This window comes from Mustelus asterias, chromosome 14 (genome assembly GCF_964213995.1).
Source record: "Mustelus asterias chromosome 14, sMusAst1.hap1.1, whole genome shotgun sequence".
Taxonomy (NCBI): Eukaryota; Metazoa; Chordata; class Chondrichthyes; order Carcharhiniformes; family Triakidae; genus Mustelus; species Mustelus asterias.
In genome coordinates this window covers 100,601,240-100,615,757 of record NC_135814.1, presented here as the reverse complement: position 1 = coordinate 100,615,757, position 14,518 = coordinate 100,601,240, and the positions used below count along the sequence as shown (strand labels likewise).

Sequence of the window (14,518 nt, the reverse complement as noted above, 5' to 3'; positions counted from 1 at the left end):
CCTGAATGGCTGTAAATTGGGAGAGGGGAGTGTGCAGCGGGACCTGGGTGTCCTTGTGCACCAGTCACTGAAGGTAAGCATGCAGGTGCAGCAGGCGGTAAAGAAGGCAAATGGCATGTTGGCCTTCATTGCGAGAGGTTTTGAGTACAGTAGCAGGGATGTGTTGTTGCAATTATACAGGACCTTGGTGAGGCCACACCTAGAGTATTGTGTGCAGTTTTGATCTCCTTTTCTGAGGAAGGATGTTCTTGCTCGCGAGGAAGTGCAGCGAAGGTTTACCAGGCTGATTCCGGGGATGGCGGGACTGATGTATGAGGAGGGATTGACTAGGTTAGGATTGTTTTCACTGGAGTTCAGATGAACGAGGGGGATCTCATTGAGACTTATAAAATTCTAACAAGGACTAGACAGGGTAGATGCAGGGAGGATGTTCCCGATGGTGGGGGAGTCCAGAACCAGGGGTCACAGTCTGAGGATTCAGGGTAGACCATTTAGGACGGAGATGAGACGACATTTCTTCACCCAAAGAGTGGTGAGCCTGTGGAATTCATTCCCACAGGAAGTAGTTGATGCCAAAACATTGAATGTATTCAAGAGGCGGCTGAATATAGTACTTGGGGGAATGGGATCAAAGGTTATGGGGAGAAAGCAGGATTAGGCTATTGAGTTGGATGATCCGCCGTGATTGTAATGAATGGCGGAGCAGGCTCGAAGGGCCGAATGGCCTCCTCCTGCTTCTATGTTTCTATGATATTACTGAGATGGGAGTTTACATTCTTGGGAATGGAGGGGACAGGGTATTTTTTCATGTGTTATGAAGCTGTGAAGTATCACCAGAGCATTCGAACCTCGTTCGCATCGATTGAAATGAATGTGATAAGCATAGAAATGTAAGTGGTATTTTTAATATTTATGTAACCTGCACAGAAACCCTTCCTAACTGCTCTCACTCAAGGTCGTCTCTCTCTCTTGTGTTCTCGTCAAGATTTTGAAGTTGCTGTGGATCAGGAGCGAAGGAACGTGGTTCCCTTTCCTCAGGGCGATGCGATTGGCAGTGATACTAACATACAGCGGTAAGGTCCAATGTGACTTTAGTGTACCTGTAAGAAATTTTTTTTAAAAATCATGTTCTCTGCATTTATAAGCAGACTTTTACATTTTGTTTTCTCATTGTTGCCAGGCTGTCAGCTAGAAGTCTTTTTATTGCTATTTCAATGGCTTAAATGAGGTTTTGTTTATTTTTACTCTGGGATCTTTTATGACCTTGCATTGTGAGAGGGAAGATTGATTGACAAGTCAAAATCAGGTGGTTCCTCCCCAGGAAAAAATCTAAAGATTCATTTTCAGTTTCAGTTTAGAAAGGGACATCAAGCTGGAAAGAAGTGTTTCTCTCTCTCTCTCTCGCTGGCTTTTGGAAACTCTGCTGTTAGCTGGAAGCAAGTTTTCTTTGGACACTAAGGGACAATTTAGCATGGCCAATCCCCCAACCTGCACATCTTTGGACAATAAAGGGCAATTTAGCATGGCCAATCCACCTAACCTGCATATCTTTGGACACTAAGGGACAATTTAGCATAGCCAATTCCTCTAACCTACAGATCTTTGGACACTAAAGGTGTAAGTTACCATGGCCAATCCCCCTAACCTACACATCTTTGGACTGTGGGAGGAAACCGGGTTCACTGTCTTGTTGGTTGATCCAGCTTGTGTTGAGGAACTTGCTGCCTGGTTGTGCACAGTTCGGATTTTAGAAACTTGCTAAAGGGATTGCTACAAATTTCCTCATGAGGTCTCACATGCAAACACCACTGTCACCATTGTCATTCTATGTTGGCTGTAATTAAATCGTTTCGCGTCTTTGGTTGAAGGTGTAATCCATTGCTGTTGATTGTTTAGTCAATGCTTGCAAGATTGGGGAGCGCAACTGATTTCAACTTTATCCTTTTATTCAGGAAAAGGAAATCAGTAACTGGTGGGGCCTGGGAGAACCTTTGAAAGAGAAAGGGGAATTTTAGCAATGCCATTTGGTTTGAGCAGAGGATCAGTGATTTCGAACAAAGTCTCGTTTGTAATGGTGTCAACCCTTCACTTTGTTGTCCGCCTAAGTGATGACTATCATTCCGTACCTTGCAGAGTGGCTGTGCTTTGTACTCCAGTATCTGCCTTTTGCCTTGGCACAAGGCACCCCAAGGAGAGGTTGGCACTGAAGATGCGGCATCTCGAGGCGCTGGGGTACCATGTGGCATTGGTGAGTATCTTTGGATTGTGGTTTCCAGTAGGAAAAGGTGGATCTACACAAAATAATTGCTTAAAAAAAAATCTCCTTTCCAATGCTCCAAATCAATAAAGTTTCCATAAACTTGTACTTGCTTTTTCTGGGCTAGGCTTTGGTTCATTGCCCTGCTCCTGGGAAAGATGTCTGTAAATAATACAGCATCGCAGTTGGGTAGTTAAGAGTTCCCCTTTACTTGCAATCCTTTTCCAATTCTGCTTTCCCAGGCCACTCAATCACAGGGTCAGGAGGAGGCTGATTCCATCATTCCATTTGATCGTAACTGATGCATATCTCAACTCCCAGCTGTCTACATTGCTTCAATAACTTTTAATAACCTTACCCAACAGAATTTGTGTAACGGAATAGGGATGTTTTACTGCAATTGTAAAGGGCAACATCTGGAGTATTGTGTGCAGTTTTGGTGTCCTTATCTGAGGAAGGATGTCCTTGCATGTTTACTGACACCAGCATTTTATTTCCAGATTTTCTTTTGAGCTGAATTCAAATTCTCTAACTGCCATTCCAGCAAATTGATAATTGAAGCAAGGCTGGCGCTGCAGTGCAGTACTGAGGGAGTGCTGCACTGCCATTGTTGCTGTCTCTATGGTGAGACTTTAAACTGGGGCCCCGCCTTCCCTTTCGGGTAGATGTCAACTCTCCCCTGGTGCTCTGTTCAATAAGAGGAGGAGAATTCTCTGCAGTGTTGTGGATAAGATGGCCTCACAGCCATTGTCTCTAAAACACAGCTCGCCTGGCTATTTACCTCACTGCCGATTGTGGGAGCTTGCTGTGTACAAATTGACTCCAGTGTTTTCTACAATCCCTCAGTGATTACACTTGAAGCATTTTGTGTTTTCCCCCATCACACCAATCTCGTAATGTGACTACTAAACTATTGTAGAATCATTGAATCCTACAGTGCAGAAGGAGGCCATTCGGCCCATTAAGTCTGCACCAACCACAATCCCACCCAGGCCCTATCCCCGTAACCCTAGCTAGTCCCCTGACACTAAGAGGCAATCCACCTAACCGCATATCTTTGAACTGTGGGAGGAAACCAGAGCACCCGGAGGAAACCCACGCAGACACGGGGAGAATGTGCAGACTCCGCACAGACAGTGACCCAAGCCCGGAATTGAACCCGGGTCCCTGGCGCTGTGAGACAGCAGTGCTAACCACAGTGCCACCATGATGCCCTGTAATGTATCCTTTCAGACTGCGGGAGAAAGGAGGGGTGATATAGGTGCTTGGAGTGAATCTGCATCTGTCCACAGAGAAAACAGGAGGAAATTTCCTATTAAAATATTTCTGCCCCCACTCTCCGACCAATCTCCAAACGTACAAGACATTGTTGAGGCCACATTTGGAGTACTGCGTACAATTCTGGTCGCCCTGCTTTGGAAGGATGTTGTTAAACTGGAAAGGGCGCAAAAAGGATGTTACAGGGATTGGAAGGTTTGAATTATAAGGAGAGGCTGGATAGGCTGGGACCTTTTTCCCTGGAACGTAGGAGGATGAGGGGTGACCTTATAGAGGTTTATAAAATCATGAGGGGCAGAGATAGGGCGAATAGCCAAAGTCTTTTCTCCAGGGTAGGGGAGTCCAAAACTAGAGGACATAGGTTTAAGGGGAAAGGGGACCCGAGGGGCAACTTTTTCACACGCAGGGTGGTGCGTGTATGGAATGAGCTGCCAGAGGAGGTGGTAGAGGCGGGTACAATTACAACATTTAAAAGACATTTGGACAGGTACATGGAAGGTTTAGAGGGATATGGGCCAAACGCAGGCAAATGGGACTCATTCTGGTTGGCATGGATGAGTTGGGCCGAAGGGCCTGTTTCCATGTTGTCCCACGCCCTCTGTCGGAGGGACAGGTTTCAATTCCAGTTATCATCCTTTGATGTTTTAACTTGGATTTTCCTCCACCGTGTTCTCTCTATTTCTCCAGGTCTCGGAGCAGGAGTTTGGGAAGCTATCGGAGGACGAGCGAGTCGGGTTCCTGAAGGGCGCGATCTTTGCTGGATGAGCCGCCTTCGGGAATCGATGCCACTTTAGCCAAGAGTGTCGGACGATGGACTCGATCGCTCTTGGTGTAGGTGGCTGCTTCAGCGGGTCTCTGGTGCGGTAGAACCCTTCGATAATTCATAACTCTAAATCCAATCGAAGCTTCGTTTCTCCTGAAGCAACAGATTCAGAATGATCTCCAGTTCAGAGTGAAGCTGGAACAAAAACACTTGGCTTTCTGTTTGAATCACCGGGACGGGGATGGATCAGCCGATCCTCCTTTCAGTAAGAAAGTTAATTTCATCGCAGAGGGTAGCATCCTATGTCTGTAGAGCAACGCCGGGGATCATAACAAACATGACTCTGCCAGGTCATGATAAAGTCAATCTGTTGCCAGTCATTAGATCTTGGGAATATCCAAGTGTTTTTGAACGTCTGTCCAAAGCTAGTGTGATATATTTGACATATTTCATATTTGACATATTTTAGCGGATGCAAAGACTCAGGATGATATTGCTGGCATTTCCCCACACACACCTTGTTTCCCCATCACACTATCCCAAGCCTGTTCGTAGCTCCTATCCTTGCACTGAGGACCCCCATCACATTGATTTTGATTTGATTTGATTTACTATTGTCACATGTATTAGTATACACAACGGGGCAGCACGATGGTCAGCACTGCTGCCTCACAGCGCCAGGGACCCGGGTTCGATTCCTGGCTTGGGTCACTGTCTGTGCGGAGTCTGCACCTTCTCCCTGTGTCTGCGTGGGTTTCCTCCGGGTGCTCCGGTTTCCTCCCACAGTCAAAAGACGTACTGGTTAGGGTGCATTGGCCGTGCTAAATTCTCCCTCAGTGTACCCGAACGGGCGCCGGAGTGTGGCAACTGGGGGATTGTCACAGTGGCTTCATGTAAGCCTAGTTGTGATGTTAATAAATAAACAGTGAAAAGTATTGTTTCTCGCATACTATACAGACAAGGCATACCGTTCATAGAGAAGGAATGGAGAGGGTGCAGAATGTAGTGTTACAGTCATAGCTCGGGTGCAGAGAAAGATCAACTTAATGCGAGGTAGGTCTATTCAAAAGTCTGATGGCAGCAGGGAAGAAGCTGTTCTTGAGTTGGTTGGTATGTGTCCCCAGACTTTTGTATCTTTTTCCTGACGAAAGAAGGTAGAAGAGAGAATGTCCGGGGTGCGTGGGGTCCTTAATTATGCTGGCTGCTTTTCCGAGGCAGCGGGAAGTGTAGACAGAGTCAATGGATGGGAGGCTGGCTTGAGTGATGTACTGGGCTTCATTCTTTGTAGTTTCTTGCGGTCTTGGACAGAGCAGGAGCCCATACCAAGCTGTGATACAACCAGAAAGATTGCTTTCTATGGTGCATCTGTAAACGTTGGTGAGAGTTGTAGCGGACATGCCAAATTTCCTTAGTCTTTGAGAAAGCAGAAGCGTTGATGGAGGCATTGAGCATGTCCTCTTGTGGAGTATTTGCAATAGATTTGTCCAACTTGTAGAATTTTTCCTTGCTCATTGTTGGATCATATGTGCTGACTTAAGATGCAGAACCATGAGGCCATTGTTTATGCCCCTTGGGAGGGTATCTAAACTTTTTTTGTGATGTCAGACAGGATGGCAATGCTGGCACCTTCCTCTTGCCTCGCCCGGAGAGGCTAATGGTAGCTCTGTTAGCTGGCCCTCCTCTCCTAGCCCGGTTTCACTTAAAGCAGCGATGTCAACACAGTATTGTTTTAGCTCCCTGGTGACTAGCGTAGGTCTGTGCTGGGGCTAGAACCTGTTGTTAGAATTCTTACCTTCCAAGGAGCTAAGTAGAGTTTCTGTTTCTTCTTTTTGACTCATGCACTGTTGGGGCCATTCATTTGTTGAACAGATGAGGGGACGGCACTGATACGAGTTTTAAAATGGTTTTCTTTTATTGAAAAGAACTTTAAAAAATGATTAACGTGACAGAAGCGAAAAGAAAATGCGAACTTGGAGACTGGCTTCTACTGCCAGCCCCTGAACCGAGCTTGAACGCACTGAACGAAAACACACACTAAAAACCAAACTATATTTCAATTCTTATCTCGTTATTGGAAATGTTTTCTGCAGGCTGCCTCAGTCTCGAAAAACATTCTTTGCAGCTGCTGTTGTTTGCCTGTATTGTGTACCCTTCAGGAATGCAGTCAGTTTTCAGCTAACCGTTAGCCTTCTGATTCTACATGTCGTCAAGTTAGTTGAATACGCAGAACTTTCTTAAAAATGGAGTCTTTCATTAGACTGAAGCAAACAGGGCTAAGCATACAAAGGATCTCTCAATTCCCTCCTGCAGTGTGTGGGTGAAGGAGCACATTTTTCCGAGATGGAACGGGATGTGTATATAGGATTCGGTAAAGTGTTTGAGAGTTGATGACAGTGGAAGATGGATTACGCTTGGCCAGCCCCACTCTTGGTCTTGCTGTTTCTAGTGGCTTGTCAAGTCAAGCTGACTGGAGATGTGGTCGACTGCAGTGGATGATCAATAGCACCCTCTGTGTCCGTACCAGTGAACCTTACAGCCGTGCTGTGGTGCTTTCAACCCCAGTTAGAGTATACCGTTTCCTCTGCTGCATCTAACCGGGCGTTTTTGTGCACCTGAGAAGGGTGGTTGGTGCTTATAGGCATTCTCCCTGACCTGGAGACACCACCCCGCATGATCCACTCACCTGGGTTTGGCTGCAGTCCTGTGCTGTTACCGGACTGTGGCTACTGCCACAAGCATGCAGCCAAGTGGAGCCCCAGGAGCAGGTCTGGGAGAGTGTCAAGCAGCAGAGGTAGTTAGCTATCCATCTATGATGTAGAATGTGTCCGACTCCTGAAAGAAGGACTACCGCTGACACACACCCCTCTAATGCCTTAACATCCTTCCTAAACTGTACTGCCTTGAACTGGATGAAATACCTCAGCTGAGGCTGAACCTGTGTTGTTAAAGGTTTAATATAACATCTTTGGGTGGCACAGTGGTTAGCACTGCTGCCTCGCAGTGCCAGGGACCCCGGGTTCGATTCCGGCCTTGGGTGATTGTCTGGGTGGAGTTTGCACATTCTCCCTGTGTCTGCGTGGGTTTCCTCCGGGTGTTCCGGTTTCTTCCACAGTCCAAAGATTTGCGGGTTAGGTGGATTGGCCGTGCTAAATTGTCCCTTAGTGTCAGGGGGACTAGCAACATGAATATGTGGGGTTGCGAGGATAGGACCTGGGTGTTTGCTTTATTAGCAAAATACCATTAGGCAATGGCCTAGACTATTATCGGTAAACTATTATTCCAGAAACTCAGCTAATGTTCTGGGGACCCGTGTTCGAATCCCGCCACGGCAGATGGTAGAATTTGAATTCAGTAAAAGAAAACTGGAATAAAAAATCTACTGATGACCGTGAAACCATTGTCGGAAAAACCCATCTGGTTCACTCGTGATCTTTAGGGAAGGAAATCTGCCGTCCTTACCCGGTCTGGCCGACATGTGTTTCCAGAGCCACAGCAAATGTGGTTGATTTTCAACTTCACTCCAAGGGCAACTAGGGATGGGCAATAAATGCTGACCAGACAATGTCGCCCCGTGTCCCACGAATGAATTTTTAAAAAACTGCTCTCTCAACCTATCCTGCCACCTTCAGTGATTTATGCAAATATACACCCAGATCCCTCTGCTCCTGCAGCCCTTGTAGAATTGTCCTCTTCATTTTAAATTGTCTCCCTACACTCTTCTGACCAAAATGAATCAGTTCACTCTTCTCTGCATTAAATGTCATTGCTAGTTGCCCACCCGTGCCAACAACCTGACCGTTTGAAGTTCTACACCGTCCTCCTCACCGTTCATGATTCTTCCAAGTTTCATATCATCCACAAATTTTGAAATTTGGGGTTTTGCAAGGGTATGGTCTATGCTCTACTTATTACACACGACCAAAGCAACGTGCTGTTTGATTCACAATACAGTTCGGATTCATAGAAATCATAGAAACCCTACAGTGCAGAAGGAGGCCATTCGGCCCATCGAGTCTGCACCGACCACAATCCCACCCAGGCCCTACCCCCACACATTTTACCCACTAATCCCTCTAACCTACACATCTCAGGACACTAAGGGACAATTTTTAACCTGGCCAATCAACCTAACCCGCACATCTTTGGACTGTGGGAGGAAACCGGAGCACCCGGAGGAAACCCACGCAGACACGAGGAGAATGTGCAAACTCCACACAGACAGTGACCCGAGCCGGGAATCGAACCCGGGACCCTGGAGCTGTGAAGCAGCAGTGCTAACCACTGTGCTACCGTGCCGCCCCAATTGTTAAGACCCAAGTCGGAAACTCCAAGGTATTTTGTGAAGTTGGCCTAGACCCTAAGTTTTACGTTTGATTTTGGCATTAGGGTGAGCAGAAGATGTTTCACTCCAGGTATGATTCAAGTGACCCACTAGGGAGCTTTTATCGGAACAAAGGTTATTTAAGAAGATAGTTAGAATATAACAAAAAGAATTAGCATAACTTTTACCAAAAGTTTATTTATTAGTGTTACAAGTAGGCTTACATTAACACTGCAATGAAGTTCCTGTGAAAATTGCCTAGTTGCCACACTCTGGCGCCTGTTCAGGTACACTGAGGGAGAATTTAGCATAGCCAATGTCCCTAACCAGCACGTCTTTCGGACTGTGGGAGGAGACGACAGCATCCGAGGGAAACCCACGCAGACATGGGGAGAACGTGCAGACTCCACATAGACAGTCACCCAAGCCAGGAATCGAACCCAGGTCCCTGGTGCCGTGAGACAGCAGTGCTAACCACTGTGCCGCCCCAATACAAGATTAAAATATTATACAGTATAAACTTTAGCAGCTAGCCAGACCCAAGCACCATCCCACAGACACACCCCTCTTCAGATTTGGCACAGAAGTGTGATGCATCCCATGATGCTAAATTTTACAGCTTTTTACAATCTCCTGTGCATAGCTCCTTTGAATGTTGGATCAAATCTCTGAGGCTTCCCAGCCCTGGAACTTTCAACATGACTCTGGGGAGAGTAACAGAGACGCTGCCTTCTCTCACCAGCTTCAGGCCGCAACGGAAAAAAAAACTGTTCCCAGGCATATCACCCCCAAATTGAGCCCCACTCAGCAATCCCCAAAGGACCATAAAACCCCAGGACACTGCATTAGAATCATAGAAACCCTACAGTGCAGAAGGAGGCCATTCGGCCCATCGAGTCTGCACCGACCACAATCCCACCCAGGCCCTATCCCCACATATTTTACTCGCTAATCCCTCTAACCTACACATCCCAGGACTCTAAGGGGCAATTTTTTAACCTGGCCAATCAACCTAACCCGCACATCTTTGGACTGTGGGAGGAAACCGGAGGAAACCCACGCAGACACGAGGAGAATGTGCAAACTCCACACAGACAGTGACCCAAGCCGGGAATCGAACCCAGGTCCCTGGAGCTGTGAAGCAGCAGTGCTAACCACTGTGCTACCGTGCCGCCCAGATTAAAATCAACAAGATATCAATTATGCTGCATTGGCTGCAGTAAAGGACACCAGTCACAGACAACACGGTGCCGACAACTTCCAAGGCCTGCTAGAAACATCCTGCAAAGGAACGTGATTAAAATACATTTCTTAAAGGCACAGTGTCATCGCAGGATCTTCCACAAGGTCTGAAGTTGCGTCCTGTACACCAAGGTCTGGGTCATTAATGTACAATGGGGAGAGCAGTTCGCCTAACACCGACCCTTGGGAAGCGATACTGCAATCTGAAAACCAACCATTCACCAATACTCTGATTTTTGATACTTTTCATTGTGACAATAATAAATCAAATCAAATGCTCTGATTTTTGTCACTCGGCCAGTATTGTATCCTTGCTGCTACTGAACCTTCTACTGAAAGAAGAATGTGGATAAGATGTACAATTTACATTTAAAAAAATAAAACTATTGATAAATAAACAGTAATAAATGCAAGTGTGTAACAAGCCAGTCAGACTAAATAAAAGGCAGCACAGTGCTTAGCACCCTGCCCACGGCACCTTCCCATGCAATCGTAGAAGGTGCAACACCTACCCCTTTTTCTTCTCCCTGCACATCATCCCAGGGCTTAAACACTCCTTTCAGGAGCAGCAGCAAGAAGTGTAGACGGAGTCAATGGATGGGAGGCTGGTTTGAGTGATGGACTGGGCTACATTCACGACCCTTTGTAGTTTCTTGCGGTCTTGGGCAGAACAGGAGCCATACCAAGCTGTGAGACAACCGGAAAGGATGCTTTCTATTGCTATTGGAATTCTCTGCCCACTGAAGTGGTGGAGGCTACCTCGTTGAATATGTTTAAATCACGGATAGATGGATTCCTGATCGGTAAGGGAATTAGGGGTTCTGGGGATCAGGCGGGTAAGTGGAACTGATCCACTTCAGATCAGCCATGATCTTATTGAATGGCGGGGCAGGCTCGAGGGGCTAGATGGCCTACTCCTGCTCCTAGTTCTTATGGTGCATCTGTAGAAGTTGGTGAGAGTTGTAGCCGACATGCCGAATTTCCTTAGTCTTCTGAGAAAGTAGAGGCGTTGGTGGGCTTTCGTAACTGTAGTGTCGGCATGGGGGGACCAGAACAGGTTGTTAGTGATCTGGACACCTAAAAACTTGAAGCTTTTGACCATTTACACTTTGTCTAGATTGATGTAGACAGGGGCATGCTGTCCACTAGGCTTCCTGAAGTTGATGACTATCTCTTTCGTTTTGTTGACATTGAGGGAGAGATTATTGTCGCTGCACCCGTTCCGTATGTCTTCACATTTCTCTGGAGTAGCACTTAAACCTGTGACCTTCTCACTCAGGCCACTGCCAACTGATGCCCAACTGCCCCCCACCCCCACTCCCCACCACCACGTGCCCCCCAATGCCACTCTCGCATTGGGCATTGGAATACAAACTGTGGTCTTTTTCTATTTTTAACCCCCGCCCCCAGGTTATGCTGTTGAAAGTTTGTTTGCACGGTTTTAATGAGCAGAATTGTAACTCTCCACAGCTTGGTCCAGCTGCCGCCTCGGTGCGTGTTTAGCCGAGGCCTCTTTCTAAGAAGCTGCGATAAAATCTTAACTTTCAAAGGAGCTGCGATCCTCAAAAACGATTCGATACGTGGCGCCGAACAAAGGACGATCTGTCACGCTGGCCTTTCTTAAAATAAACCCCTCATTATTGCACCGAGCGTACACAGCTGACATTGTCGATTGTGGAAATATGGTAACCTTGAGTGAATGATTCACTGGCAAATATTCAGCGCATGAAAGAGGTGAACACATTTTTTCAATATTTCTGTAATTAATAGTGCATTGAGTGGTGTATAATTCATTCACATCTGCTGTTGTCTGCCCAACTTATGCACATATGTAGTCCCCACTGAGTCAAGACAAATATTGATTTCAAAGCCAAGTTTGAGAGACCTGAGACACTCTGTAGATCCTGCTGGACTCTGGTGCTCTCCCCGGCTGTTACTGCCTTATATCAGCAATTTTCAGTATTTGCTTAATGGACTGCAGGCTGGGCTAACAAGAATTGTTCCTAAGCCTCGCAGCAAGCTAAAACTGCCTCGCACCTGCGCTATGGGGATGCATGGCATTTAATAATTCAGACGTAGCAATGTCCTTCTTGGGCAACAGAGTGGTTAGCAGTGCTGCCTCACAGCGCCAGGGACCCTGGTTCGATTCTGTCATTGGGTGACTGCGTGGATATTGCACGTTCTCCCCATGTCTGCGTGGGTTTCCTCCGGGTGCACCTGTTTCCTCCCACAGTCCAAAGATGTGCAGGTTAGGTGGATTGGCCATGCTAAATTGCCCCTTAGTGCAAAAATACGTGTCGGTTTGGAGGATGGGCCATACTAAATATCCCCTAGTTTTCAAAGATGTGTAGGTTCGGTGGATTGGCCATGCTAAATTGCCCCTTAGTGTCCAAAGATGTGCAGGTTAGGGGCATTGGCCATGCTAAGTTGTCCCTTCGCATCCAAATATGTGTAGGGAAGGTGGATTGGCCATACTAAATTGGCCCTTAGTGTCCAAAGATGTGCAGGTTAGGGGAATTGGCCATGCTAAATTGTCCCTTAGTGTCCAAAGATGTGCAGGTTAGGGGAATTGGCCATGTTAAATTGCCCCTCAGTGTCCAAAGATGAGCAGGTTAGGTGGATTGGCCATGCTAAATTGTCCCTTAGTGTCCAAAGATGTAAATTAGATGGATTAGCCATGGTAAATGCGCGGGGTTATGGGGATAGGGTGTGGCTGTGGGCCTGGGTAAGATCTTCTTTCAAAGAGAGTTGGTGCAGACTCGACGGGCCGAATGGCCTCTTTCTGCACTGTAGGGAATCTGTGGATCTATGGTTCTTCACAAGACAAGCAAAGGTATGATTTAGGTCACTGCTGGGATAGGAGGGACCATTGTCCCTTTCCCGTGAGGCTGATGTAAGGATTTAAACCATTTACACACCAGCTGACTGACTGCTCTCGCCTTTGTCTTGTTCAGAAATTATCTGGAGGAGATGATGCTTCTTGTGAGACAAGAGTTGTGATGGATAACGATGGTCTGAAGAAAGCAAATGGTTTCCATTGGATTGGCACCGTGGGAATATTATTGGCAGATCCTGACTTTTCTGTGTTGAGTAATCCCACTGAGATTAGAGCAAGACACTGATGTTTTCATTCAATCAGCCTGGCAAGTCAGAGCTCAGTTACAACCGGCCTGGCCTGTGTGCAGAATGATAACTGGCACTAGGACAGGCAGCCAACATTGCTTTTTTGCTTATTCGTTCGTGGGACATGGGCATCGCTGGCTGGACCAGCATTTATTGCCCATCCCTAGTTGCCCTGGAGGGACAGTTGAGAGTCGGCCAGATTGCTGTGGGTCTGGAGTCACATGTAGGCCAGACCAGAATCCCTACAGTGCAGAAGGAGGCCATTTGGCCCATCGAGTCTGCCCCGACCACAATCCCACCCAGGCCCTATTCCCATAACCCACATAATTACCCTGCTAATCCCCCTGACTCTAGGCCAATTTAGCATGGCCAATCCACCTAACCCGCACATCTTTGGACTGTGGGAGGAAACTGGAGCACCCGGAGGAAACCCACGCAGAGAATGTGCAGACTCCACACAGACAGTCACCCAAGGCAAGGAATCGAACCTTGCCCCTGGCGCTGTGAGGTACTGTGCCACCGTGCTGCCCCTTGACATCAGATTTCCTTCCCTAAGGGACATTAGTGAACCAGATGGGTTTTTCTGAAAATTGACAATGGTTTCAAGATCATCAGTAGATTTTAATTCCAAATATTTTTTCTGGAATTCAAATTCCACCATCTGCCGTGGCGGGATTCGAACCCGGGTCCCCAGAACGTTAGCTGAGTTTCTGGATTAATAGTCTAGTGATAATACCACTCGGCCATCGCCTCTCCTGTGATGCGCTCTTGAGTGCACGATTTAAGGAATGTTACGGTCGCCGTTGTGGGCACTTCATCAGGCAGAGTGAGTCTGTTTCATTTTATTATCAGATGCTGCATTGTTAAGAAAAGCAGAAGCTGCCTTTCTGTAGCGCCTTTCACGAGTAAAGGACATCCTGTTGTATTGTGGAGCCAGGGAAACGCAGCCACTATTGTGATGTAAGAAATAGGCAGCCCAGCTGCAATCAGCAAGTTCTCAGAAATAGTATTGAAGCAAATTAATGGGTCAGAGCATCCTTCGCAGTTGGTTGAACTATCAATGTTTTGAAAGACGCAGGGGAGAACTCCTTCTTCTAAAAGGGATGATCTTTTCTGAGAGAGATGAGGGGGGTTTAATTTTTTGCCTCGACTGAAATGTGCCACGACCGACAGAACCACTGTTCCTCAATCCTGGGAGTTTCGGCCTAGGTTTTGTGCTCAGGCCTGTGAGTTGAGACTTCAACATTCCAACACAGGGAGAAGTGACACTGAGGCACTAAATATGGGCGGCACGGTGGCACAATGGTTAGCACTGCTGCCTCTCAGGGACCCAGATTCGATTCCGGCCTCGGGTCACTGTCTGTGTGGAGTTTGCACATTCTCCCCGTGTCTGCATGGGTTTCCTCCGGGTGCTCCGGTTTCATAGAAATCATAGAAACCCTACAGTGCAGAAGGAGGCCATTCGGCCCATCGAGTCTGCACCGACCACAATCCCACCCAGGCCCTACCCCCACATATTTACCCGCTAATCCCT

General features: G+C 47.1%; 1 protein-coding gene across 3 annotated transcripts in view; it reads left to right on the top strand.

The window, feature by feature from the left end:
- fastkd2 (FAST kinase domains 2) overlaps nt 1–14,518 on the top strand; it is a 45,334-nt gene that overhangs the window by 22,643 nt on the left and 8,173 nt on the right. For 2 of the 3 annotated variants that reach the window (XM_078228972.1, XM_078228970.1), the window contains 3 exons: nt 986–1,073; nt 2,134–2,248; nt 4,223–12,668. In XM_078228972.1, coding sequence (XP_078085098.1) covers nt 986–1,073; nt 2,134–2,248; nt 4,223–4,300 — 281 coding nt within the window. In that variant the 3' untranslated portion in view covers nt 4,301–12,668. Of the gene's footprint in view, nt 1–985; nt 1,074–2,133; nt 2,249–4,222; nt 12,669–14,518 lie in introns of those variants that run through there. The other variant, XR_013499568.1, reaches the window with a different exon arrangement.